Source organism: Anguilla anguilla, chromosome 8, assembly GCF_013347855.1.
Source record: "Anguilla anguilla isolate fAngAng1 chromosome 8, fAngAng1.pri, whole genome shotgun sequence".
NCBI classification, from domain to species: Eukaryota; Metazoa; Chordata; class Actinopteri; order Anguilliformes; family Anguillidae; genus Anguilla; species Anguilla anguilla.
In genome coordinates, this window is record NC_049208.1 from 56006182 (window position 1) to 56028167 (window position 21986).

General features: G+C 48.7%; 1 protein-coding gene across 2 annotated transcripts; it reads left to right on the top strand.

The window, feature by feature from the left end:
• The first annotated feature begins 449 nt into the window (after positions 1-449).
• LOC118232984 (endonuclease/exonuclease/phosphatase family domain-containing protein 1-like) lies at positions 450-21836 on the top strand. 2 transcript variants are annotated; one of them, XM_035428275.1, is made up of 7 exons: positions 450-1754; positions 10372-10423; positions 15572-15682; positions 18611-18745; positions 19214-19352; positions 20638-20832; positions 21328-21836. In XM_035428275.1, exons 1-7 carry the CDS (start codon positions 907-909, stop codon positions 21546-21548), a joined length of 1701 nt encoding a protein of 566 aa, XP_035284166.1. In that variant the 5' UTR covers positions 450-906; the 3' UTR covers positions 21549-21836. The 2 variants fall into 2 exon arrangements, with proteins under 2 accessions (XP_035284166.1, XP_035284167.1); XM_035428276.1 differs by having other exon boundaries at positions 21352-21836.
• Positions 21837-21986: the final 150 nt, after the last annotated feature.

Here is a 21986-nt window from a genome sequence, read left to right on the forward strand (position 1 = left end):
TCAAATAGCATTTGCTTTTTTAATTTATGTATATGCACTAAGCCAGATACTGCACATTTTTATGATTCTTTATTATTAATTTATTCTCTAGGTTTTGCAACCCACCCACATCGCACAACATGGAGACACTGTCAGAAGAAATTGTTTCCGCAATAGCGATAATGCAATTAAAAATATATTTTGATCAAGCATCGACTACAAAAATGACTTGAAAATTGAGTCCATTCATGAAGGGGATCATTAACAAAATAAAATTAAAAAAAAAACATTTTTTGTAGTTATTTTGAGCGGAAATTTCCATTCTTTCTGTGGGACGCAGTATAATTTATCAAAGGTGTGAAGGTATAAAATGTGTTTTTAATATCAAATGAAATATAATCATGCTGCAGTGTAATCATCAGCTTTTCGGTCCAGTCGAATGTGATTGGCCAGTCCCGCCTGAAGCCCCACCCATTGGCTCAGTAGTGAGACAGACTTGTGGGTGAGCGGTGCACGCAGCAACGTTTGGTCTTCAGAAAGGTGGCAGGGAACTGTTTGTACCTAATTCGCCTGAATGCCAACAGAACTGGAGCAAGGACACGCGCAGGGAGGTTTGTCGGGAGTTCAAAGAGCCAAATCCGGTGGACTACGGGGATTTGGATTCGTAAAGATTACCGAGGCAAACGGCTGATAGTTTTCCCCGTACCTGTCAGTCCTGCTGCCGGCAACTTCAGACCGGAATGTAGCTCGTCGTTTGTTTGTTAATTTATATTGCTGTCACGTTTGGATCTGCCTTTGCATGCCGCCTATCTAGCCCAGTTTCGGTCAGCCACTCTGTTCTTTTCCACGTTCGACACGTGCGTTTCCCCCTCCCGTTTTCATCCCTGTGTTTCCTATGGTTTCACGCCCAGGTGTTTGACGGTGGATATGGGGGGTAACTTGGGGTGTCACCGCTCGATCCCCAAAGACCCAACGGATTTGTGTCAGAGCAAGCGCAAGTTCAGTGCGGCGTGCAACTTCAGCCACATCCTGGTCAACCAGGAGCGGCTGAACATCAACACGGCCACGGAAGAGGAGCTGATGACCCTGCCTGGGGTGAACCGCGCCGTCGCGCGGAACATCGTGGAGTACCGCGAGTGCATCTGCGGCTTCAAGAAGGTGGAGGACCTGGCGCTGGTCAGCGGCGTCGGCGCCGCCAAACTTGAAGTCATCAAACTTGAGATCTGCGTCAGCAGCCGGACCAGCTCCTCGCAGCACTCCCCGTCGTCGCTGCGCAAGGATCACGAGCACCTGCCGTGCACCGGCATGAACATCAACACCGCCACGCCGGCGCAGCTGATGAGCATCCGCGGCATCACCGAAAAGATTGCCCACAACATCGTGCATTATCGCTCGGCCAACGGACCCTTCAAGAGCATCGAGGACCTGGTCAAAGTCGACCACATAAACTCCTCGCTGCTGGACAAGATCAGGTTCCAGGTTTTCGTGGAGCGCTCCAGAACACCCTCCACCAACACCAACGGCGGGCTGACGGGCACGACCAGGTCTCACCCGAGCCCGACATCACTTAGCCTGCAGAGCGAGGATCTCGACCTTCCACCCGGCGGACCGACGCAGATAATCTCGGTCCGCCCCAACGCCGAGCCATTTTCGGGCATGCGGGAGGGCAGAGCGGTGGTCCGCGTGGCCACCTGGAACTTGCAATGTTGCTCGAACGAGAAGGCGAACAACCCCGGCGTTAAGGAGGTCATTTGCATGACGCTGTTGGAGAACGAGTAAGTTACCTGTCCGTCCACAGGCGAGGTGATGCGTGTTGTTGTGACATGATTTTTGCACGGGAAACAGCGAGTGTCAACGTGAGTTTAAGTGTCTTGTGTCAAAGCGAGGAATCGCCGGGTTGTCGGCTAACTGCCACGATGTGCCATCTAAAACGCGGTTTGTCACGTAGCCTACTGCATCATTTCTCTGGCACGAACTTGCTGGCACGAACTCGCGCACCCGCGAGATTGATTGTTTCCACAATAAGTGGCGCATAGTTTGTTTGTTAATACACAATGGGCCTCATTCACAAAACTTTTCTTAAATTATACTTACTTTTGCTCTTAAAATGTTCCTACGAAATATAAATATGGGATGCATGACATGCGTTCAGACCTTTGTTTTTGTGCATATCCCAGGTGTGTGACATAACGAATGCTGGCTGTTTGTAAGTTTTATGCGCAATCCTGTTCATGTGATTAGCAAAGGGAAACAGCCAGGAACAAATACAAATAATAAAAAAATGATGATTGCAGAAATGTTCCTGGAAACGTTCTTACACACAGTTTACGATCAAATGTGATCGTATGCATGTTTTGTGAATGAGGCCCAATGATTATACACACACACACACACACACACACACTCTCTGCATTGATGCACTTTTTGCCTGACCATAGATGAGGCAGCATGTTTTTTTCCCACTGTAAATCATAAGGTCAGAGGTGCTTTTAAAATGCAGTATAATATTAATTAATTAATTAATTCATTCATTCCTGGAACACACTGCAGAAGAGATCAGTCAGCAGACATATAAGAAGGTTGCATGTGGCATGTGCACCATGCAAGAGGCGTTGAAACCTTTAACAGAAGGGCTTCACCATATCAAACCATAATCAAGGTAGTAAATATATAAAACAGGTGGACAGCAGACCTGTCGCTCTGTCCCAGCTAGCTGACCTGTCGCTCTGTCCCAGCTAGCTCACCTGTCGTTCTGTCCCAACTAGCAGAACTGATGCTCTGTCCCAGCTAGCAGACCTGTCGCTCTGTCCCAGCTAGCTAACCTGTCGTTCTGTCCCAGCTAGCTAAATCACCACTCTGTCCCAGCTAGTAGAACTGCTGCTCTGTCCCAGCTAGCTAACCTGTCGCTCTGTCCCAGCTAGCTAACCTGTCGCTCTGTCCCAGCTAGTAGAACTGCTGTTCTGTCCCAGCTAGCTAACCTGCCGCTCTGTCCCAGCTAGCTAACCCACCACTCTGTCCCAGCTAGTAGAACTGCTGCTCTGTCCCAGCTAGCTAACCTGTCGCTCTGTCCCAGCTAGCTAACCTGTCGTTCTGTCCCAGCTAGCTAACCTGTCGTTCTGTCCCAGCTAGCTAACCTGCCGCTCTGTTCCAGCTAGCTCACCTGTCGTTCTGTCCCAGCTAGCTGACCTGCCGCTCTGTTCCAGCTAGCTAACCTGTCGTTCTGTCCCAGCTAGCTAACCTGTCGCTCTGTCCCAGCTATCTGACCTGCCGCTCTGTCCCAGCTAGCCAACCTTCCGCTCTGTCCCAGCTAGCTAACCCACCACTCTGTCCCAGCTGGCTAACCTGTCGCTCTGTCCCAGCTCGCTGACCTGCCGCTCTGTCCCAGCTAGCAGAACTGCTGCTCTGTCCCAGCTAGCTAACCTGTCGCTCTGTCCCAGCTAGCTGACCTGTCGCTCTGTCCCAGCTAGCTAACCTGTCACTCTGTCCCAGCTAGCTGACCTGCCGCTCTGTCCCAGCTAATAGAACTGCTGCTCTGTCCCAGCTAGCTAACCTGCCGCTCTGTCCCAGCTAGCTAACCTGTCACTCTGTCCCAGCTAGCTGACCTGCCACTCTGTCCCAGCTAACAGAACTGCTGCTCCTAACCAGCTAGCTAACCTGTCGCTCTGTCCCAGCTAGCTGACCTGCCGCTCTGTCCCAGCTAGCTAACCCACCACTCTGTCCCAGCTAGCTAACCTGTCGCTCTGTCCCAGCTAGCTGACCTGCCGCTCTGTCCCAGCTAGCTAACCCACCACTCTGTCCCAGCTAGCTAACCCACCACTCTGTCCCAGCTAGCTAACCTGTCGCTCTGTCCCAGCTAGCTAACCCACCACTCTGTCCCAGCTGGCTAACCTGTCGCTCTGGCCTCTCGCACCACGGCCCAGCCCAGGAGCTTCCCCCATCGACCCCTCCCATTTTCCTCTGCTGCTGGAAGCAGTGATGTCACATGGATGTCACACTGAGCGTGTGCGAGTATGCACATGTATGTGTGCATGTGTATGAAAGACTCTGTATGTGTGTGTGTGCTAAAGGCTGTGTGTGTGTGTGCATGTGTGCGCACGTGTGTGTGTGTGTGTATCAAAGACTTTGTGTGTGTGTGTGTGTGCGCTAAAGACTGTGTGTGTGCATGTGTGCGCACGTGTGTGTGTATCAAAGACTCTGTGTGTGTGTGTGTGCATTGTGTGCGCACGTGTGTGTGTGTGTGTATCAAAGAATTTGTGTTTGTGTGTGTATGCGCTAATGACTGTATGTGTGTGTGTGTGTGTGTGTGTGTATCAAAGACTTTGTGTGTGTGTGTGTGTGTGCGCTAAAGACTGTGTGTGTGCATGTGTGACCGCATGTATGTATGATAGCGCGCATGTGTGTGTTTTTTTGTGTGTATTAAAGACTGTGTGCATGCATGCATGTGTGCGTGTGTATTAATGACTGCATGCATGCACGTTTGTGTGTGAGAGAGTGCATGTTTGTGTGAGAGAGTGCATGTATGTGTGTGAGAGAGTGCATGTCTGTGTGTGAGAGAGTGCATGTTTGTGTGTGAGAAAGTGCATGTTTGTGTGTGAGAGAGTGCATGTGTGTGTGTGAGAGAGTGCATGTTTGTGTGTGAGAGAGTGTATGTTTGTGTATGTGTTGGTGGAGATATAAAAGATTGTCAGTGTGCATGGTCATATATAAATGAGTGTGCACATATAACTGTATTTATGAGTCTGTAAGTGTGTGTGTGAGTGTGCTAAAGACTGTGTGTGCATGTATGATAGCGCGCATGTGTGTGAGTGTGTATATAAAGAGCTGAGTTGGATGTCTGTGTCTCTGGGTGTCTGCCTGTCACATGGTCACATGGTCACATGACCAGGATCTGCTGTGGCTTTACTTCCAGCCCCAGGCAGCGGCTTCTCCCGGTCGTTGACCTCTCCCACACTGGAGCGACTGCTGTTTGGCATCTGCCAGGAGCTATTTAGGGCACCACCCATTTAGGCATTTAGGCCACACCTCCCGCCCCACCGGTGTCTCCAGTGGCAGGAGAAAGGGAGGGGGGGTGTTGGGAGGCGGATAGGCCTCAGAGTTTAATAAAGTTCATTTTAAAGAAGAGAGGAAGGCGATGAGGAAAACGGTTCCTGGTGCTGCCACATTTGTTCCTGGCCCTGCCATATTTGTTCCTGGCCCTGCCACATTTGTTCCTGGCCCTGCCACATTTGTTCCTGGCCCTGCCATATTTGTTCCTGGTCCTGTCATATTTGTTCCTGGTCCTGCTATATTTGTTCCTGAGCCTGCCATATTTATTCCTGGGCCTGCCATGTTTGTTCCTGGTCGTGCCATATTTGTTCCTGGCCCTGCCATATTTGTTCCTGGCCCAGCCACATTTGTTCCTGGCCCTGCCATATTTGTTCCTGGTCCTGCCATATTTGTTGTGACTGTCCTGGGCCGATAGCTGTTCTGGTACCCCACACCCATCTGGCCCAGCTCATTGGTACTCCCTGAAAATATTTATTGGGGCGTCACATATTCTGGCTAAAGCCCTTTTTTATGGTGCAGTGACACACCCCACCATCTTGACAAACTGTATTGGGAGGATCTGCAGCATGACTGCGCAGCTCCGCTGGAGGACTGCAGAGAGACTGCGCAGCTCAGCTGGGCGACTGCAGAGTGACTGCGCAGCTCAGCTGTGGGACTGCAGAGTGACTGCGCGGCTCAGCTGGAGGGCTGCAGAGTGACTGCGCAGCTCAGCTGGGGGACTGTAGAGTGACTGCGCAGCTCAGCTGGGGGACTGCAGAGTGACTGCGCAGCTCGGGGGGAGGCTGTAGAGTGACTGCGCAGCTCGGCTGATGTATTGCAGAGCTGAAAGGAGCGTGGTTTGGCTGCTGTAGTTTTGTTTCGCAACAGTGCCTGCGCTGGTTCAGACAGCGTTGTGTAAAAAAGGCTTACAGTAACCCAGCGGTAGAGTGCGCTTCCAGCACCCAGCTGTTCCATGGAAGAGACTCGTTTCCCCACCGTGGGGACTCCACTGCCTCGAGTCAGAAAGGTATTTCTTAAAGGGCAAGGACCAGATATTTATAAAAATGACATACACCAGCCATATGGAAGAACGGGTCCTATTTTATTATTCAGTATGTTAAAAAAGCATTATTTTATTGAAATGAAGGCAAAAAACAAGCCCTAGAAGATCTCTTAGTCTTTTTGCCCCGCCTCCATTTTTAATATATCTTAGAAATGATCACCTACATCATATTTTGTGATGTGATAGAATGAGAAAGTGAGATACTGTCAACTTAGCTATAGCCTGCTCTTTTTGCATTAAAGAATTAGTCTATAGCGCAGAAACTTGATGCACATCATTGCGATAATCCCTCAAAAATGCAGACTGAGTGAGCCTCAGAGAATCATATCTGCCTCCCTGCATCCCCTGTGTGTGTGTGCCTAACCTCCCAACCCTAGCCCTAACCTCCTAATCCCCTAACCCTCCCTCTGTTTGGTCCCCATCCCAACGAGCCGCTCAGTTGGAGGAGATGTGAGACAGGGAGCCATGTTGGGCGAGGGTGGCGGAGGGGGGAATTCCTGTGATGTATCTTGTTTCTTTGTGAAATCAAACCCACCCCCCCATTCCCAAGTCTGACCTCCATCTCCCTTTAGGAATTAGAAACGGACAGTGAAAGCGCAGGACCCCTCTGACCTGCCTTATAAACTCTGCTCTGTTCTGGGATCAGTTTGCCCTGCTCATACACTGACCTCATCCATCGTGCACTGAAAAGGTCTAACTGATCTGAGATCTGTGCACATATTCGCGTGGCCTCTCAGCGTAGGAGTGCTGATCTCTGGATAGTTTTGCCTTTTAGGTCATAATGCACAAAGCTAGCCTGCCGCTGGGGTTAAGCTGATCCTAGATCGGTTTAGTTAAGAACATTCTAATGCTAACTTTGTGATCTCGCACATTAAAGGGTTAATTGATAAGGATAGGGATATAGGTCCTGGATCAGTGCTTGTGCTCTGAGGTGCTTCATACAGGGCCAGACCGCAATCAAATATCTAAATAAATATTTGACCTGAACTTTGACCTTGAACGATTTTGCTTAACTGTGAGTTTGAAATCAAAGTCACATTTTGATTAAGTCCAGACTTTGCGCCGCAGAAAAGTCTGGAGTCGCTCTGCAGTCCCCCAGCTGAGCTGCGCAGTCACTCTGCAGTCCCCCAGCTGAGCTGCGCAGTCACTCTGCAGTCCCCCAGCTGAGCTGCGCAGTCACTCTGCAGCCCTCCAGCTGAGCTGCGCAGTCACTCTGCAGCCCTCCAGCTGAGCTGCGCAGTCGCTCTGCAGTCCCCCAGCTGAGCTGCGCAGTCGCTCTGCAGTCCCCCAGCTGAGCTGCGCAGTCGCTCTGCAGTCCCCCAGCTGAGCTGCGCAGTCGCTCTGCAGTCCCCCAGCTGAGCTGCGCAGTCGCTCTGCAGTCCCCCAGCTGAGCTGCGCAGTCGCTCTGCAGTCCCCCAGCTGAGCTGCGCAGTCGCTCTGCAGCCCTCCAGCTGAGCTGCGCAGTTGCTCTGCAGTCCCCCAGCTGAGCTGCGCAGTCACTCTGCAGCCCTCCAGCTGAGCTGCGCAGTCGCTCTGCAGCACCCCACCTGCCGTGCCTACACCGACGTTCTCGTGAGGATTTTCTCCCTAGATGGGACAACGTCCCAGATACGTTGTGAGGAAGTTAAAAGGCATTTTTTGGTGATCCTCAAAGGTGTGCGGCGGATGGGGGAGTTGCGTAATGTGGTAACCTGATTACAGAACCTTGACTGAACTCAAACGCGGTTTGATAAAGATCCCCACGGTCGCGTGGCTCAGGGTTAGCGTAGCCTTGTCGGGGTCAGCTGTTTGTGTGACGGGACGTCAGCGTGGTTTACAGGCATACACGCTCCGGGATTCATCCCTAGTGATGGGAGGGGGTTTATGATGGAGTTGTGATTACACAGGTTGGGCAGATAATTCTGTTGACTATTGACACAACTGACAATGATTTCTTTGTTTTTTTGCGTAGCAAATATGTTGCCCTTTGAATACACCCCACCCCCCCAAAAAAAAACCTCCTTCTCTAGATTATACTTTGGTCAATTTCCTGTGTGTGTATTTGTGTGTGTTTTTCAGAGTCTACTGCTTCCAGTGAATAACGCCATGAGTCATTATTCTAGAGGGGAAATCCCCTCATACCCACAATCCTGTGCTCTGTTGCATGGTTCCAGAGCATAAACAATCATAAACACACATTTAAGCATCCCTGACCCCCCCCCCCCCCCCCCCCCCCGCACCCATGTTTTTTCTCCAGTTGCGTCAGATTTTTAACCATCGTGATGTCTTCAACCTTATCGTCATGGTGATGGTGCTGTCGCTGCCTAATGGTTTGGGCTGTTCTGGGTGGTTCTGAATGCTAAAGTGTGGCCCACTCACCCGATCCTGAGGAGCCCTGGCTTGGACCAGCCCGCTCCTCTCCTCGCTGCACTCCTGCGCTGGCTGTTTGGGGTGTAAAATTATTTACCTGTTCTGGTTCTGTTTACTCCTGTGGCTCTTTGGGTTTCAGTGCCTTTTTATGGATCTGTGTGAGTTCATTGTGAGGTCATAACCAGGACATGTAGAATGGCTGATCTCTGTGAATTTATTGTGATGTCATAATCAGTACATGTAGAATAGCTGATCTGTGCAGGTTTATTGTGATGTCATAATCAGTACATGTAGAATAGCTGATCTGTGCAAGTTTATTGTGATGTCATAATCAGTACATGTAGAATAGCTGATCTGTGTGAGTTCATTGTGATGTCATAATGAGTACAAAATGGTACAAAATGTTTGCATTGTGAGATGGCTATATGCATATGCATATGTGCAGAAGACCGTTTTGACGAGTCTCCCCAAACCATTCCACGTTTCCCCTTATGCACCCAAAAGATAAAAGCAAAACACCAAGTCATCAAATAAAGACACAATTATGACAAAACAGTGCAGAGCAATGATCTCCGCAAGCATGTCATCCTGGGTTAACTTTTGTATCCAGCTGGGTGCTAACCATAGGTACCAAGATCTGTAGTCAGCTCCTCAACACCAAAGACACCAATTTATTCCCCATGACATCGGGTTTCCAACAGAATAATTGTATTATTGAGAACCTGAGGTTCACATTATACTGATCTAGCAGGATGTTTTGCAACTGAGCACTGTCTCTTAATCACACCTGCTGACCTCCTGTCAGCACAGTAAACAGTCTGTTTTCCTTTGAGGGTCTGATAAGAGGCAGACTTCTGTGAACTACCCTACAACTTGTAGAATGGCTGATCTGTGTGTGTTCATTGTGAGGTCATAATCAGGACATGTAGAATGGCTGATCTGTGTGTTCATTGTGAGGTCATAATCAGGACATGTCGAATGGCTGATCTGTGTGAGTTCATCGTGAGGTCATAATCAGGACATGTAGAATGGCTGGACTGTGTGTTCATTGTGAGGTCATAATCAGGACATGTAGAATGGCTGATCTGTGTGTTCATTGTGAGGTCATAATCAGGACATGTAGAATGGCTGATCTGTGTGAGTTCATCGTGAGGTCATAATTAGTATGTGTAGAATGGGTGGTCTGACTGGCCATAAGCATGTTACAGCAAATATCACATGACCCCATTATCAGCAGATTAAAGCAGTTTGGCGGGGGAAGGGGGGGGAGTAACTATGTGCAGAAATGATTACTCATCACATTGTGGGGGATGCCCAGTCCCAGTGAATATTTCCTTCATAAACCACCGCAGTGAAACACCGTAAAACACAACAGAGACCGAAGTGCAGCTTTCTGCCCTAAATAACAGTTTTACGTCTTGTTGGCTTTTGTAGTCGGTATCTTGGCAGGTCTGTTGGTTATAAATATAACAACTCAAACTGACACAGGGCAATGCAGACAGAACCAGCGCTCTGCGTCGCCATGTCAACGCACAATCGAGATCGTCGTCATGGTGACGCCAACCACAGAATCTCCCTACCATGGAGAAGCACAGCCGTTGGGCACCGTTGTCATGGCTGCTTGCGCAACAGTCGAGGGCAACGGGTCCAGGACAGATATGCAAAAATGGGGGGGGCGGGGGGCGTGGGGCCAGACCTGGGTGGGGGCGGGCTATTTTTGCTTCCATCCTGGGCACTGTGTTCTCTGGTATCCCAGAATGCAGTGCTTTACTGCTGGGATGAGATTTTGGAACGCTGCCACTTTTCCACCTTCCATCCAGCAGTGAAAATGCTTGCTGATATCCTGTCCTCCAATGGGAACCCTGGCTTGATAAATCACCAAATACTGTTCTCTCCCTCCCTCTCTCCCTCTACCTTCCCCTACTCTCTCGATCTCTCCCTCTCACCCTCTACAGCATTAAGCTGCTGGCAGTTCAGGACCTGGCAGATCGAGAGGTTCTGGAGAAGGTATGCCGATGATGATGGTTTGATTGAAATGATGATGAAGATGATGGTTTGATGAGAAGGAGAGGGATGAGAATGTCAGTGTGGTAGACCGGGTCTGTGTGACACCTCCACCCCAGCGACTGCTTCTCTCGACCCAGAGAGAGCGGATCGAGATGCTGGTACAGAGTGTAAAGCCGCTCAGACTCGCATGTCCTTTAGGAATAGAAACCCCCTCCACACCCCCCCCCCCTCCACACCCTCTCCCCTCCCCGTCCTGCAGCTGGCTCCATGCACCTCCACATGGAGTCCTACATTGGAATTCTAGAACGCCAAGATGGAATTCCAGAACTCCACTACGGAGTCCCATAACCATAACTTTCCTACGAGAATTCTAGAACTCCCCCTTTAGAGTTCCCTATACCGGTGTACATCTGCATTGTATTTAAGCCAAGGGAGGCACTTCGACAGAGAGTTTGATGGTTATTTTACCCTCCTTGCTCTTAAGGAACTGGTCTGACACTCAGTTGCTGTAGAGACCGCTGGTTCAGCGGGGAGATATGATGGCCAGTTTGTGGCTGGGCTCAGTTTTGGACCACGGGCCTTTATTGGCTGATAACTGGCGTGACGGCTGGCTCCGCCCTCTGTCGCAGTGTTGAGTAAGCGGCCGTTCTGGCAGCGAGGGTGGTGCCCCTGGTCTGCTGGTCTCCAGGCAACCAGGGCAGCCCGAGCGATTTGGGGGAAGTGACTGAATCAGGCAATGAGATACTGAAAAACTATTCCCAACCGAAAATCTGCATTGCTCTCCCAGACTGCAGTGACAAGCATTCATTTGTGGCCCACATATCTGTGCAGAGTCCCAGTGAAATGATTAAGACACATATTTGGTTTGAAGTGAAGCCAAGCCTGTCTGATACAGCTGAGTGTCGCCTCCTTTTTCTGTTTCTGATTTAGTCTCAGACTCCAGGATGCTTTCCCCCCCCAGTTACAGCCTCTTGGGAGTGCCAACGCAATATTAATATTTAATATTGTAGGAAAATAAAACCTGTTAATAATTTAGAAAGGGTAGAAGGTGTTGGTCGGCTCTCATGCCGCCCGTCTCTCTCACCGCGGGTAAAATCGGGGACGAGCGAGCGAGTGGAAACGGGTCGCTGGATTCAGGTAGGAAGGAAGCCAGTCTGGATTTGAATAATGCTCACCATTTCTGCCACCACCCCTCCGTATTCAATAAAAACATTACGAATGACTGTAACCATTTCCTAACGGTTTCTCTGTGGAAGAAGGGATGGAAAATTCTGCTCAGGGTGCTTGGGGCTGCCTGCTCTGCTTGTTTCTAGAGAAGCCTGTAAGCTGTAACATCGCCTACATTAGCCTGTAAGTTCTAACATCGCCTACATTAGCCTGTAACCTCTAACATCGCCTACATTAGCCTGTAAGCTCTAACATTGCCTACATTAGCCTGTAAGCTGTAACATTGCCTACATTAGTCTGTAAGCTGTAACATCGCCTACATTAGCCTGTAGCCATCGCCTACATTAGCCTGTAAGCTCTAACATCACCTACATTAGCCTGTAAGCTCTAACATTGCCTACATTAGCCTGTAACCTCTAACATCGCCTACATTAGCCTGTAAGCTCTAACATTGCCTACATTAGCCTGTAACCTCTAACATCGCCTACATTAGTCTGTAACCTCTAACATTGCCTACATTAGTCTGTAAGCTGTAACATCGCCTACATTAGCCTGTAGCCATCGCCTACATTAGCCTGTAAGCTCTAACATCACCTACATTAGCCTGTAAGCTGTAACATCACCTACGTTTGTCTGTAAGCTCTAACATCGCCTACATTATCCTGTAAGCTGTAACATCGCCTACATTAGCCTGTAAGCTCTAACATTGCCTACATTAGCCTGTAAGCTCTAACATCACCTACATTAGCCTGTAAGCTCTAACATCGCCTACATTAGCCTGTAAGCTCTAACATTGCCTACATTAGCCTGTAAGCTCTAACATTGCCTACATTAGCCTGTAAGCTCTAACATTGCCTACATTAGCCTGTAAGCTGTAACATCGCCTACATTAGCCTGTAAGCTCTAACATCGCCTACATTAGCCTGTAAGCTCTAACATCGCCTACATTAGCCTGTAAGCTCTAACATTGCCTACATTAGCCTGTAAGCTCTAACATTGCCTACATTAGCCTGTAAGCTCTAACATTGCCTACATTAGCCTGTAAGCTCTAACATTGCCTACATTAGCCTGTAAGCTCTAACATTGCCTACATTAGCCTGTAAGCTGTAACATCGCCTACATTAGCCTGTAAGCTCTAACATTGCCTACATTAGCCTGCAAGCTCTAACATTGCCTACATTAGCCTGCAAGCTCTAACATTGCCTACATTAGCCTGTAAGCTCTAACATTGCCTACATTAGCCTGTAAGCTGTAACATCGCCTACATTAGTCCGTAAGCTCTAACATCACCTACATTAGCCTGTAAGCTCTAACATTGCCTACATTAGCCTGTAAGCTTTAACATCGCCTAGATTAGCCTGTAAGATCTAACATTGCCTACATTAGCCTGTAAGCTCTAACATTGCCTACATTAGCCTGTAAGCTGTAACATTGCCTACATTAGCCTGTAAGCTGTAACATCGCCTGCATTAGCCTGTAAGCTGTAACATCGCCTGCATTAGCCTGTAAGCTGTAACATCGCCTGCATTAGCCTGTAAGCTGTAACATCGCCTACATTAGCCTGTAAGCTCTAACATTGCCTACATTAGCCTGTAAGCTGTAACATCACCTACATTAGCCTGTAAGCTCTAACATTGCCTACATTAGCCTGTAAGCTCTAACATCACCTACATTAGCCTGTAAGCTGTAACATCGCCTACATTAGCCTGTAGCCATCGCCTACATTAGCCTGTAAGCTCTAACATTGCCTACATTAGCCTGTAAGCTGTAACATCGCCTACATTAGCCTGTAAGCTCTAACATCACCTACATTAGCCTGTAAGCTGTAACATCGCCTACATTAGCCTGTAAGCTGTAACATCGCCTACATTAGCCTGTAAGCTGTAACATCGCCTACATTAGCCTGTAAGCTGTAACAATGCCTATATTAGCCTGTAAGCTCTAACATCGCCTACATTAGCCTGTAAGCTGTAACATCGCCTACATTAGGTTAATTCATGGGAATTTCTGTTAGGCTGTATAGCTGCTGTAAGCTTGGGAGTGAAAGGAGTGATTGGAGATCAGTGAAGCTTATCCATACTGCATGTGGGTTAAAGCCTGTTGTCTGGTTTTAATGACATTGATTACACACTTAGGTCAATGGGTCCTTCTCCGGTGGCTATAGAGACAACATCACGCATATGGACACTCGCACGCTTATGAATGTGCCCATGGTACGTGTATGGTTCCAATGTGTGTGTGCTTATGAATGTGCCCATGGTACGTGTATGGGTCCAGTGTTTGTGTGCTTATGGATGTGCCCATAGTGCGTGTATGGGTCCAGTGTTTGTGTGCTTATGAATGTGCCCATGGTACGTGTATGGGTCCAGTGTTTTTAACATGCAGGTAGATGTGTGCTCGATTGTCCTTCTGAGACCGTACCGTCATTTGGACAGATGGCTGCGCCATTTTCTGATTGGATTACCCACATCCTTCGGGAGGGTGGTAGATCTTAATTACACTCTGACAGGCCTGATGGGGGTGGGTGGGGAAGAGGCAGTGGGTTGGGGGGGAGCAGACAGGGCATGTGAAGGTCAGGGTAGCATCCCATCAGGAATTTAATATTCATATTCATAATTATATTCATATTCATATTTATAATTCCCTTCCTCTTCTGTGGGGCTCAGAATACAGAATAATATATAGGATTCTATAAAGTGCTGTTGTGCAGGGGAATGTTGTGTGGTGGCTTTGGGAGGTTATATTCAGGGGGATGTTGTGTAGTGATTTGGGAGGTTATATTCAGGGGGATGTTGTGTAGTGATTTGGGAGGTTAGATTAAGGGGGTTGTGTAGTGGTTTGGGATGTTATATTCAGGGGAATCTTGTATAGTGGTTTTGGGAGGTTATATTCAGGGGGATGTTGTGTAGTGATTTGGGAGGTGTAGATTAGGGAGGATGTTGTGTCGTGATTTGGGAGGTTATATACTTGGGATGTTGTGTAATGATTTGGGAGGTTATATTCAGGGGGATGTTGTGCAGTGATTTGGGAGGTTATATACTTGGGATGTGGTGTAATGATTTGGGAGGTCATATTCAGGGGGATGTTGTGCAGTTATTTGGGAAATTATATTCAAGGAGATGTTGTGCAGTGATTTTGGAAGTTATATTCAGGGGGATGTTGTGTAGTGATTTGGCAGGTTTATATTCAGGGGAATGTTGTGTAATGATTTGGGAGGTTATATTCAGGGGGATGTTGTGTAATGATTTGGAAGGTTATATTCAGGGAAATGTTGTGTAATGATTTGGGAGGTTATATTCAGGGGGTTGTATAGTGGTTTGGGATGTTATATCCAGGGGGATGTTGTGTAGTGGTTTGGGATGTTATATCCAGGGGGATGTTGTGTAGTGATTTGGGAGGTTATATTCAGGGGGTTGTGCAGTGATTTGGGAGGTTATATTCAGGGGATGTTGTGCAGTGATTTGGGAGGTTATATTCAGGGGGATGTTGTGCAGTGATTTGGGAGGTTATATTCAGGAGGATGTTGTGTAATGATTTGGGAGGTTATATTCAGGGGGATGTTGTGCAGTGATTTGGGAGGTTATATTCAGGGGGGTTGTGTAGTGGTTTGGGATGTTATATCCAGGGGGATGTTGTGTAGTGATTTGGGAGGTTATATTCAGGGGGGTGTTGTGCAGTGATTTGGGAGGTTATATTCAGGGGGTTGTTGTGCAGTGATTTGGGAGGTTATATCCAGGGGGATGTTGTGCAGTTATTTGGGAGGTTATATTCAGGGGGTTGTGCAGTGATTTGGGAGGTTATATTCAGGGGGTTGTGCAGTGATTTGGGAGGTTATATTCAGGGGGATGTTGTATAGTGATTTGGTAGGCCAAATTCAGGGGGATGTTGTGTAGTGATTTGGGAGGTTATATTCAGGGGGATGTTGTGCAGTGATTTGGGAGGTTATATTCAGGGGTAGTGATGGACTCTTGTGTTCTGTAGTTCTGCACAGAGCTGAACCAGGCCACCCTGCCCAGCGTACGGAGGTGGAGGGGCCCCAGGGGGTCGTGGAAATGCATCACCTCAGAGAGGCCAGCACAACAGTCCCTAAAGGTAGGACATGCCCACGTGTCCCATGGTTACCGGACAGAACATCCGTCGCCGCAGAGTTGTACGTGCCAGTGACCCCTAATGAATTTTCCGGAAGATGCATCAGATTAGAATGTTTGGCTCCCACAAGATGGAGACGGAGCCTTGAGTAATTTGGTCAAAACTTGAGTCACTGGTGCAGGTGTCTGCGATTTATTTTCAATTGGCTGCCAGCTTTGACTTTGGAAATAAGGTGTGTGCACTCTTTAATCTGAAGTTTTTTTAAGTAAGAGCTGACATGCATGCAGGCACAGCCGCCCTGTGGGGCCAGAGTTTGAGTTGTCACCCCCGATTCTGAAGTAACCAGATCACCTCCGTGAAAAGACTGTAATTCTATTGCTGTACAAAGATGAGAGAAGTTTAGTAAATCTGAATCTGAATCGGTTCTCAGTGTGGTTCCACTCCGAGAGCTGCTTTCAGAATACAGTCTCAGAAGTAAACTTGTCATGGCTGTGTGTGTGTATGTGTGTGAAAGTGTGTGTGCTTGTGTGTGTGTGTGTGAAAGTGTGTGTGCTTGTGTGTGTTGTGAAGTGTGTGTGTGCTTGTCTGTGTGTGTGTGTAAGTGTGCATGTGTGTGTGTGCTTGTGTGTGTTGTGAAGTGTGTGTGTGAGTGTGTGCGTGTGTGTCAGTCATGCTCTGTGTGGTTTCTTAATGTGTGTGTATAAGTGTAAGTGTGTATGTGTGTGTGTGTAAGTGTGTATGTGTGTGTGTGTAAGTGTGTATGTGTGTGTCGGTCATGCTCTGTGTGGTTTCTCAGAATGGGAGTGTGAGTGTGAGTGTGAGTGTGAGTGAGTGTGTGTGTGAGTGTGAGTGTGTGAGTGTGAGTGTGTGTGTGTGTGTGTGTGTGAGTGTGAGTGTGAGTGTGAGTGTGAGTGTGAGTGTGAGTGTGAGTGTGAGTGTGAGTGTGTGTGTGAGTGTGAGTGTGTGTGTCGGTCATGCTCTGTGTGGTTTCTCAGAGTGTGAGTGTGAGTGTGAGTGTGAGTGTGAGTGTGAGTGTGAGTGTGTAAGTGTGTGTGTCGGCCATGCTCTGTGTGGTTTCTCAAAGTGGGAGGCCTTTCTGTACAAACCCAGGAAACTGGCGCTCCCTGTGATCTCCGCACCTACTGTTCAAACTCTGCAGTGCTGTTTACTCTGGGCTCAAGCTGACCCGGCCGGCCCTGTTATGCTTGTGCGTGTGATGGGCGGCCACCGTTGCCGTGTGTGTTCAGTGTTTGCATAGATATGAACTTGTATAACTTTGTCTTGTTTCCCCACCAGTCAAGAACATGTTTGACTTTTGACCCAAAAAGTGATCTGAAGTCATTTCTGGTTCTTCCACCAAAGTTTATCAGGATTGTTCGTCAAGGTTTTTTTCCATAATTATTTAGAAAATTGGAATTCTGCTAATTTTTGTTTTATTAATTTTCTGTGAAAATAAGCTGGGGCGCACAGCTTTCCGCAATGAAGAACTTCCCATACGGGACCATGGGAACAAATCCTGCCTTGTACAATGAAGAACTCTTCTTCCCATACGGGACCATGGGATGTTTCAGTCCTGCCTTGTTCAGTTTGCTCATTTGTGGAATTTTATTGCACATCATTATCTCCTGCACGTTCCTACACCATCTGTTCCGAAGCTGCTGATTGGCTCCTCTGTGCTCAGGGATCAAATCAGTGACGGGCAGTTTTAGGCATTATTCTGCGAGATTGGAGTCTTGTGCAGTCAGTCTGGAGTGATGCAAAATGCTGGGCCTGTCTGTTTGTCTGTTTGCTGTATATGTGTGTGAGTGTGAGTGTGTCTGTGTGTCTGTGTGTGAGTGTGTGTGTATGTGTGAGTGTGAGTGTAAGTGTGTGTGTGTGTGTGAGAATGTGAGTGTGTGTGTGAGTGTGAGTGTGTGTGTGTGAGTGTGAGTGTGTCTGTGTGTCTGTGAGTGTGTGTGTGTGTGTGTGTGAGAGAGTGTGTGTGTGTGTGTGTGTGTGTGTGTGTGTGTGAGAATGTGAGTGTGTGTGTGTGTGTGTGTGTGAGTGTGAGTGTGTGTGTGTGAGTGTGAGTGTGAGTGTGAGTGTGAGTGTGAGTGTGTCTGTGTGTCTGTGAGTGTGTGTGTGTGTGAGAGTGTGAGTGGCTGACATCTCCACCTGGATGGCCAGTCACCACCTGAAGCTCAACCTCAACAAAACTGAGCTGCTCTTCTTCCCATACAAGACCTCCTTACTACGTGAGCTCTCAATGTCCTGACCCTTGCCTACACTGCTGCCAACAGGACAGCCCCCATCTACTTGCAGGACATGATTCGATCCTATGTGCCTGCTCGACCACTCTGCTCTGCGGCAGCGGGGCGCCTTGTACCCCCTCCCACCCGACCAAAGGGATCACAGAGCTTCTCCACCCTAGCTCCCCAGTGGTGGAACGAACTCCCTGTCCCTCTTCGAACCTCCCCCTCACTACCCATCTTCCGCCGTGGCCTGAAGACTCATCTCTTCAGACTATACCTGGACTAACTACCACCACGCTGTATATTTCACTCTAATCCACTCCCCTCCCCCCTTTTTCATGACACTTGTTACATGTTGCCCCATCCCAGCACTTTTTGGTCATTTCTATTTGTCCTAATACTGTAGCTTATTCTTCTGCCTAGTTGGCTTTGCAGAGGTTATGTCAGAATAGTGTTCACTGTGTGAACTAAACTGTGTTCTTGGCTAGAAATAGCTGTACAAAATAAGTATTGTATCTTACTGAACCTGTGTTTAGTAGTTTTCTATGACCATGAAGTGCAGTGTAATGTAATGTATGTGTATGTGTATGTGTGTGTGTGTTTGTGAATGAGTGAAAATGCTGGGCCTGTCTGTTTGTCTGTTTGCTGTATGCACTTCCTGTCCCTCTCCCAAGCACTTCCTGTTTCCCTGGCTCCGTAGGCAGCGGAATTTTCTGGGTTCCTGTGGGACAGCAGCTCCGGGATCGAGCTGAGGGACACTGTCCTCCTGGGGAGTCCCGTCGCTAACGGCAACGGGAAGCATGACCTCCCTCGCCTCTTCCTGGCGCGTTTCAATGTAGGTGTGGAGCACGCCACCGCGGTTTGAAAAAGGCGCCCGATTTCAAACAATCTTTGTAGATCTTTGAGTGACAGTTCTGATACTGGCGAGGCAAGGCAGTTATATGATTCATACAGACTCCAGGCTCCAGGGGTATAAGCACATGACTAATCGTACAGGGATTTACTCGCCTGTCAATCAAATCCAAAAGGGGCAAAGCCTGCGCTGGGAAGAATGTGAGCTGGAAGGTGTGTGATTGGTTGTGACCCAGCGAAGGAGGGGGGGGGGCTTATACCAGCAGGGCTGTCACTGTCGTGGCACAATAGCAACCCCTCTGGTCATCAGGGCACCTGCGGTCTGCATGTGACTGTTGAGTTAAAAGAAGTGATGCCTGGCTGACCATTTTGGTAAAACTGGACAAACTCCTCTGTGTGGTATTTTTAAATGTATTAATTTCAGTTTTTCCATGTTTTTGCCGATGAACAGATTGGGTCATTGGAGGTGATGGTTGCAAATGTCCATCTGAAGGACCCATCATTGCCAGCTGAAACGTCCAACGGGAAGAGTCGCCATGGTGACCGCATAGGACCACGCCTCACAGAGGACATGCAGGAAACTCTGAAAGGTCAGGCTCAAGGTCATCAGCTGGGGCTTTGGCAGGAGGGGGCAGAGGTGGACAATCCAGGGGTCAGAAAGTAAAAGTCCTGCCATGTATTTCATCCACCCCTGAACTCAGCCAGCTGATTTAGCTCTACCTCCTGGCTGAAGAATGGTGCTCATTAGCAAATCCAGGTGACTGGAACAAAATCCTGGGATGAACTTTTACTTTCTGAACCTGGATTGTCCACCTCTGGGAGGAGGCGGGGTCTCTGATTGGCTGTTACAGGGTATGGGACAGTTTTTGGGGTGGGGCTGGGGGACCCTGATATTAAGAGTTGTCTTATGTTATTGTATAGATGAAAACAGCTCTGATATGCCTGCGTTTGGAAGTTGGGTGGGGTTTAGAACTGAAAATGGCTCTGATAGGCTGACTGGGGAGAAGTGGGTGTGGTTTAAGGCTGAAAAAGGCTTTGATTAGACTGCTGTGGAAGGAGAGGGTAGGCACATGCGAGAAAAGAGTGTGGAAATAGCTCTGACTGGCTGACTGGTGGAAAGAGTAGGGTGGGGTTTGGCTGTGGAAATGGCCCTGATAGGCTGACTGGTGGGAAGAGGAGGGTAGGGTTTGGTGCAGGAAATAGCTCTGATTGGCTGACTGGTGAAAAGAGAAGGGTGAGGTTTGGCTGTGGAAATGGCCCTGATAGGCTGACTGGTGGGAAGAGGAGGGTGGGCTTTGGTGCAGGAAATAGCTCTGATTGGCTGACTGGTGGGAAGAGGAGGGTGGGGTTTGGCTGTGGAAATTGCCCTGATAGGCTGACTGGTGGGAAGAGGAGTGTGGGGTTTGGTGCAGGAAATAGCTCTGATTGGCTGACTGGTGGGAAGAGGAGGGTGGGGTTTGGTGCAGGAAATACCTCTGATTGGCTGACTGGTGGGAAGAGGAGGGTGGGGTTTGGCTGTGGAAATGGCCCTGATTGGCTGACTGGTGAAAAGAGGAGGGTGGGGTTTGGCTGTTGAAATGGCCCTGATTGGCTGACTGGTGGGAAGAGGAGGGTGGGGTTTGGCTGTGGAAATGGCCCTGATTGGCTGACTAGTAAAAAGAGGAGGGTGGGGTTTGGCTGTTGAAATGGCCCTGATTGGCTGATAGGTGAAAAGAGGAGGGTGGGGTTTGCCTGTGGAAATGGCCCTGATTGGCTGACAGGTGAAAAGAGGAGGGTGGGGTTTGGCTGTGGAAATGGCCCTGATTGGCTGACTAGTCGAAGGGGGGTGGAATTTGGTACTGGAAATGGTTCTGATTGGTTGCTGTGGGACCACAGGGGAGAAGGCCCTGCTATTACTGGGGGATTTTGGGCTGCCTCCGGACAGCGGGGAGCTGGACGTCCTGAGGAAGGAGAAAATGGCCCCCCTGGTGCCCCCCTCCCTCTACACCAACATCAGCACCCGCTCCCCCCAAGGGTCCCACTGCCTGGACCACATCTGGCTCAGCCGCCCCCTTAAGAAAATTTACTCTGGTAGGGCTGTGTGTGTGTGTGTGTGTGTGCGTGCGTGCGTGTGCGTGTATGCTTGTGTGCGTGTGTGCGTGTGTGTGTGTGTGTGTGTGTGTGTGTGTGTGTGTGCGTGCGTGCGTGTGCGTGTATGCTTGTGTGCGTGTGTGCGTGTGTGTGTGTGTGTGTGTGTGTGTGTGCGTGCGTGCGTGTGCGTGTATGCTTGTGTGCGTGTGTGCGTGTGTGCGTGTGAGTGTGTGTGTGTGTGTGTGTGTGTGTGTGCGTGTGTATGTGTGTGTGTGTGCGTGTGACTGTGTTTGTGTGAGTGTGTGTGTGTGTGTATGTGACACTTCATGTCAAATTTTACAACCTTTTCTAAGATAACCTGTAATATAATTCTGAAATATACATGTTGTGTGACAGGCATACTCGCACACACACACTCACACACATACACACACACACACTCACATACACTCAAACACTCACACACACTCTCTGTGTTTGTTTTGCTCTGTACAGAGCTGTGCTTATCGCCCTCTGCAGGTCACTGTTGGGTAGTGCGGGAGGGTCTGACCAATCCCTGGATCCCAGATAACTGGTCGTGGGGCGGAGTCGCCTCTGACCACTGCCCCGTGGTCGCCGAGTTGTATGCAGACCCGGTCGCCAAGGAGACGACCCGCCCCGGGAACAGGGTAGCTGTGGTGGAGCGGGGTGAGACCCCGTCCAAAAACGAGCGGTGATGGTGTCGCTGCCGCCGCCAACACACGGGACAGTTGTCATGGAGATGACAGGAAGTGACATCACGCTGGATCCTTTTTTGGGACAGGAGGACGTGAGAAGCACCTAGAATGCCTTTCTTCCACTGTTTGTCCCTGCTCACCAGAGACAAGCATTGCAGTGTTATTTAGATTTAAACAGAGATATATGAATGAATATGTACATAATACAGATGCTAATATGTGCCAAATTTTAAAATTTTTAAGAGAAGTTTATGAAATTAAATAAAATGGAGATTGTATTTGTGAAAACTGAAGTAAATCTGTTGAAATTTCAAACACCCAACAAAACAGATTGGGTGAGCCAATCATATCGCTGATAAAGGTTTATGGTTTTAAAACAAATCATCACCTCGGCTTTCTGCATTGATATTTGTTTTTTTAAATTTACTTGCCTAAATT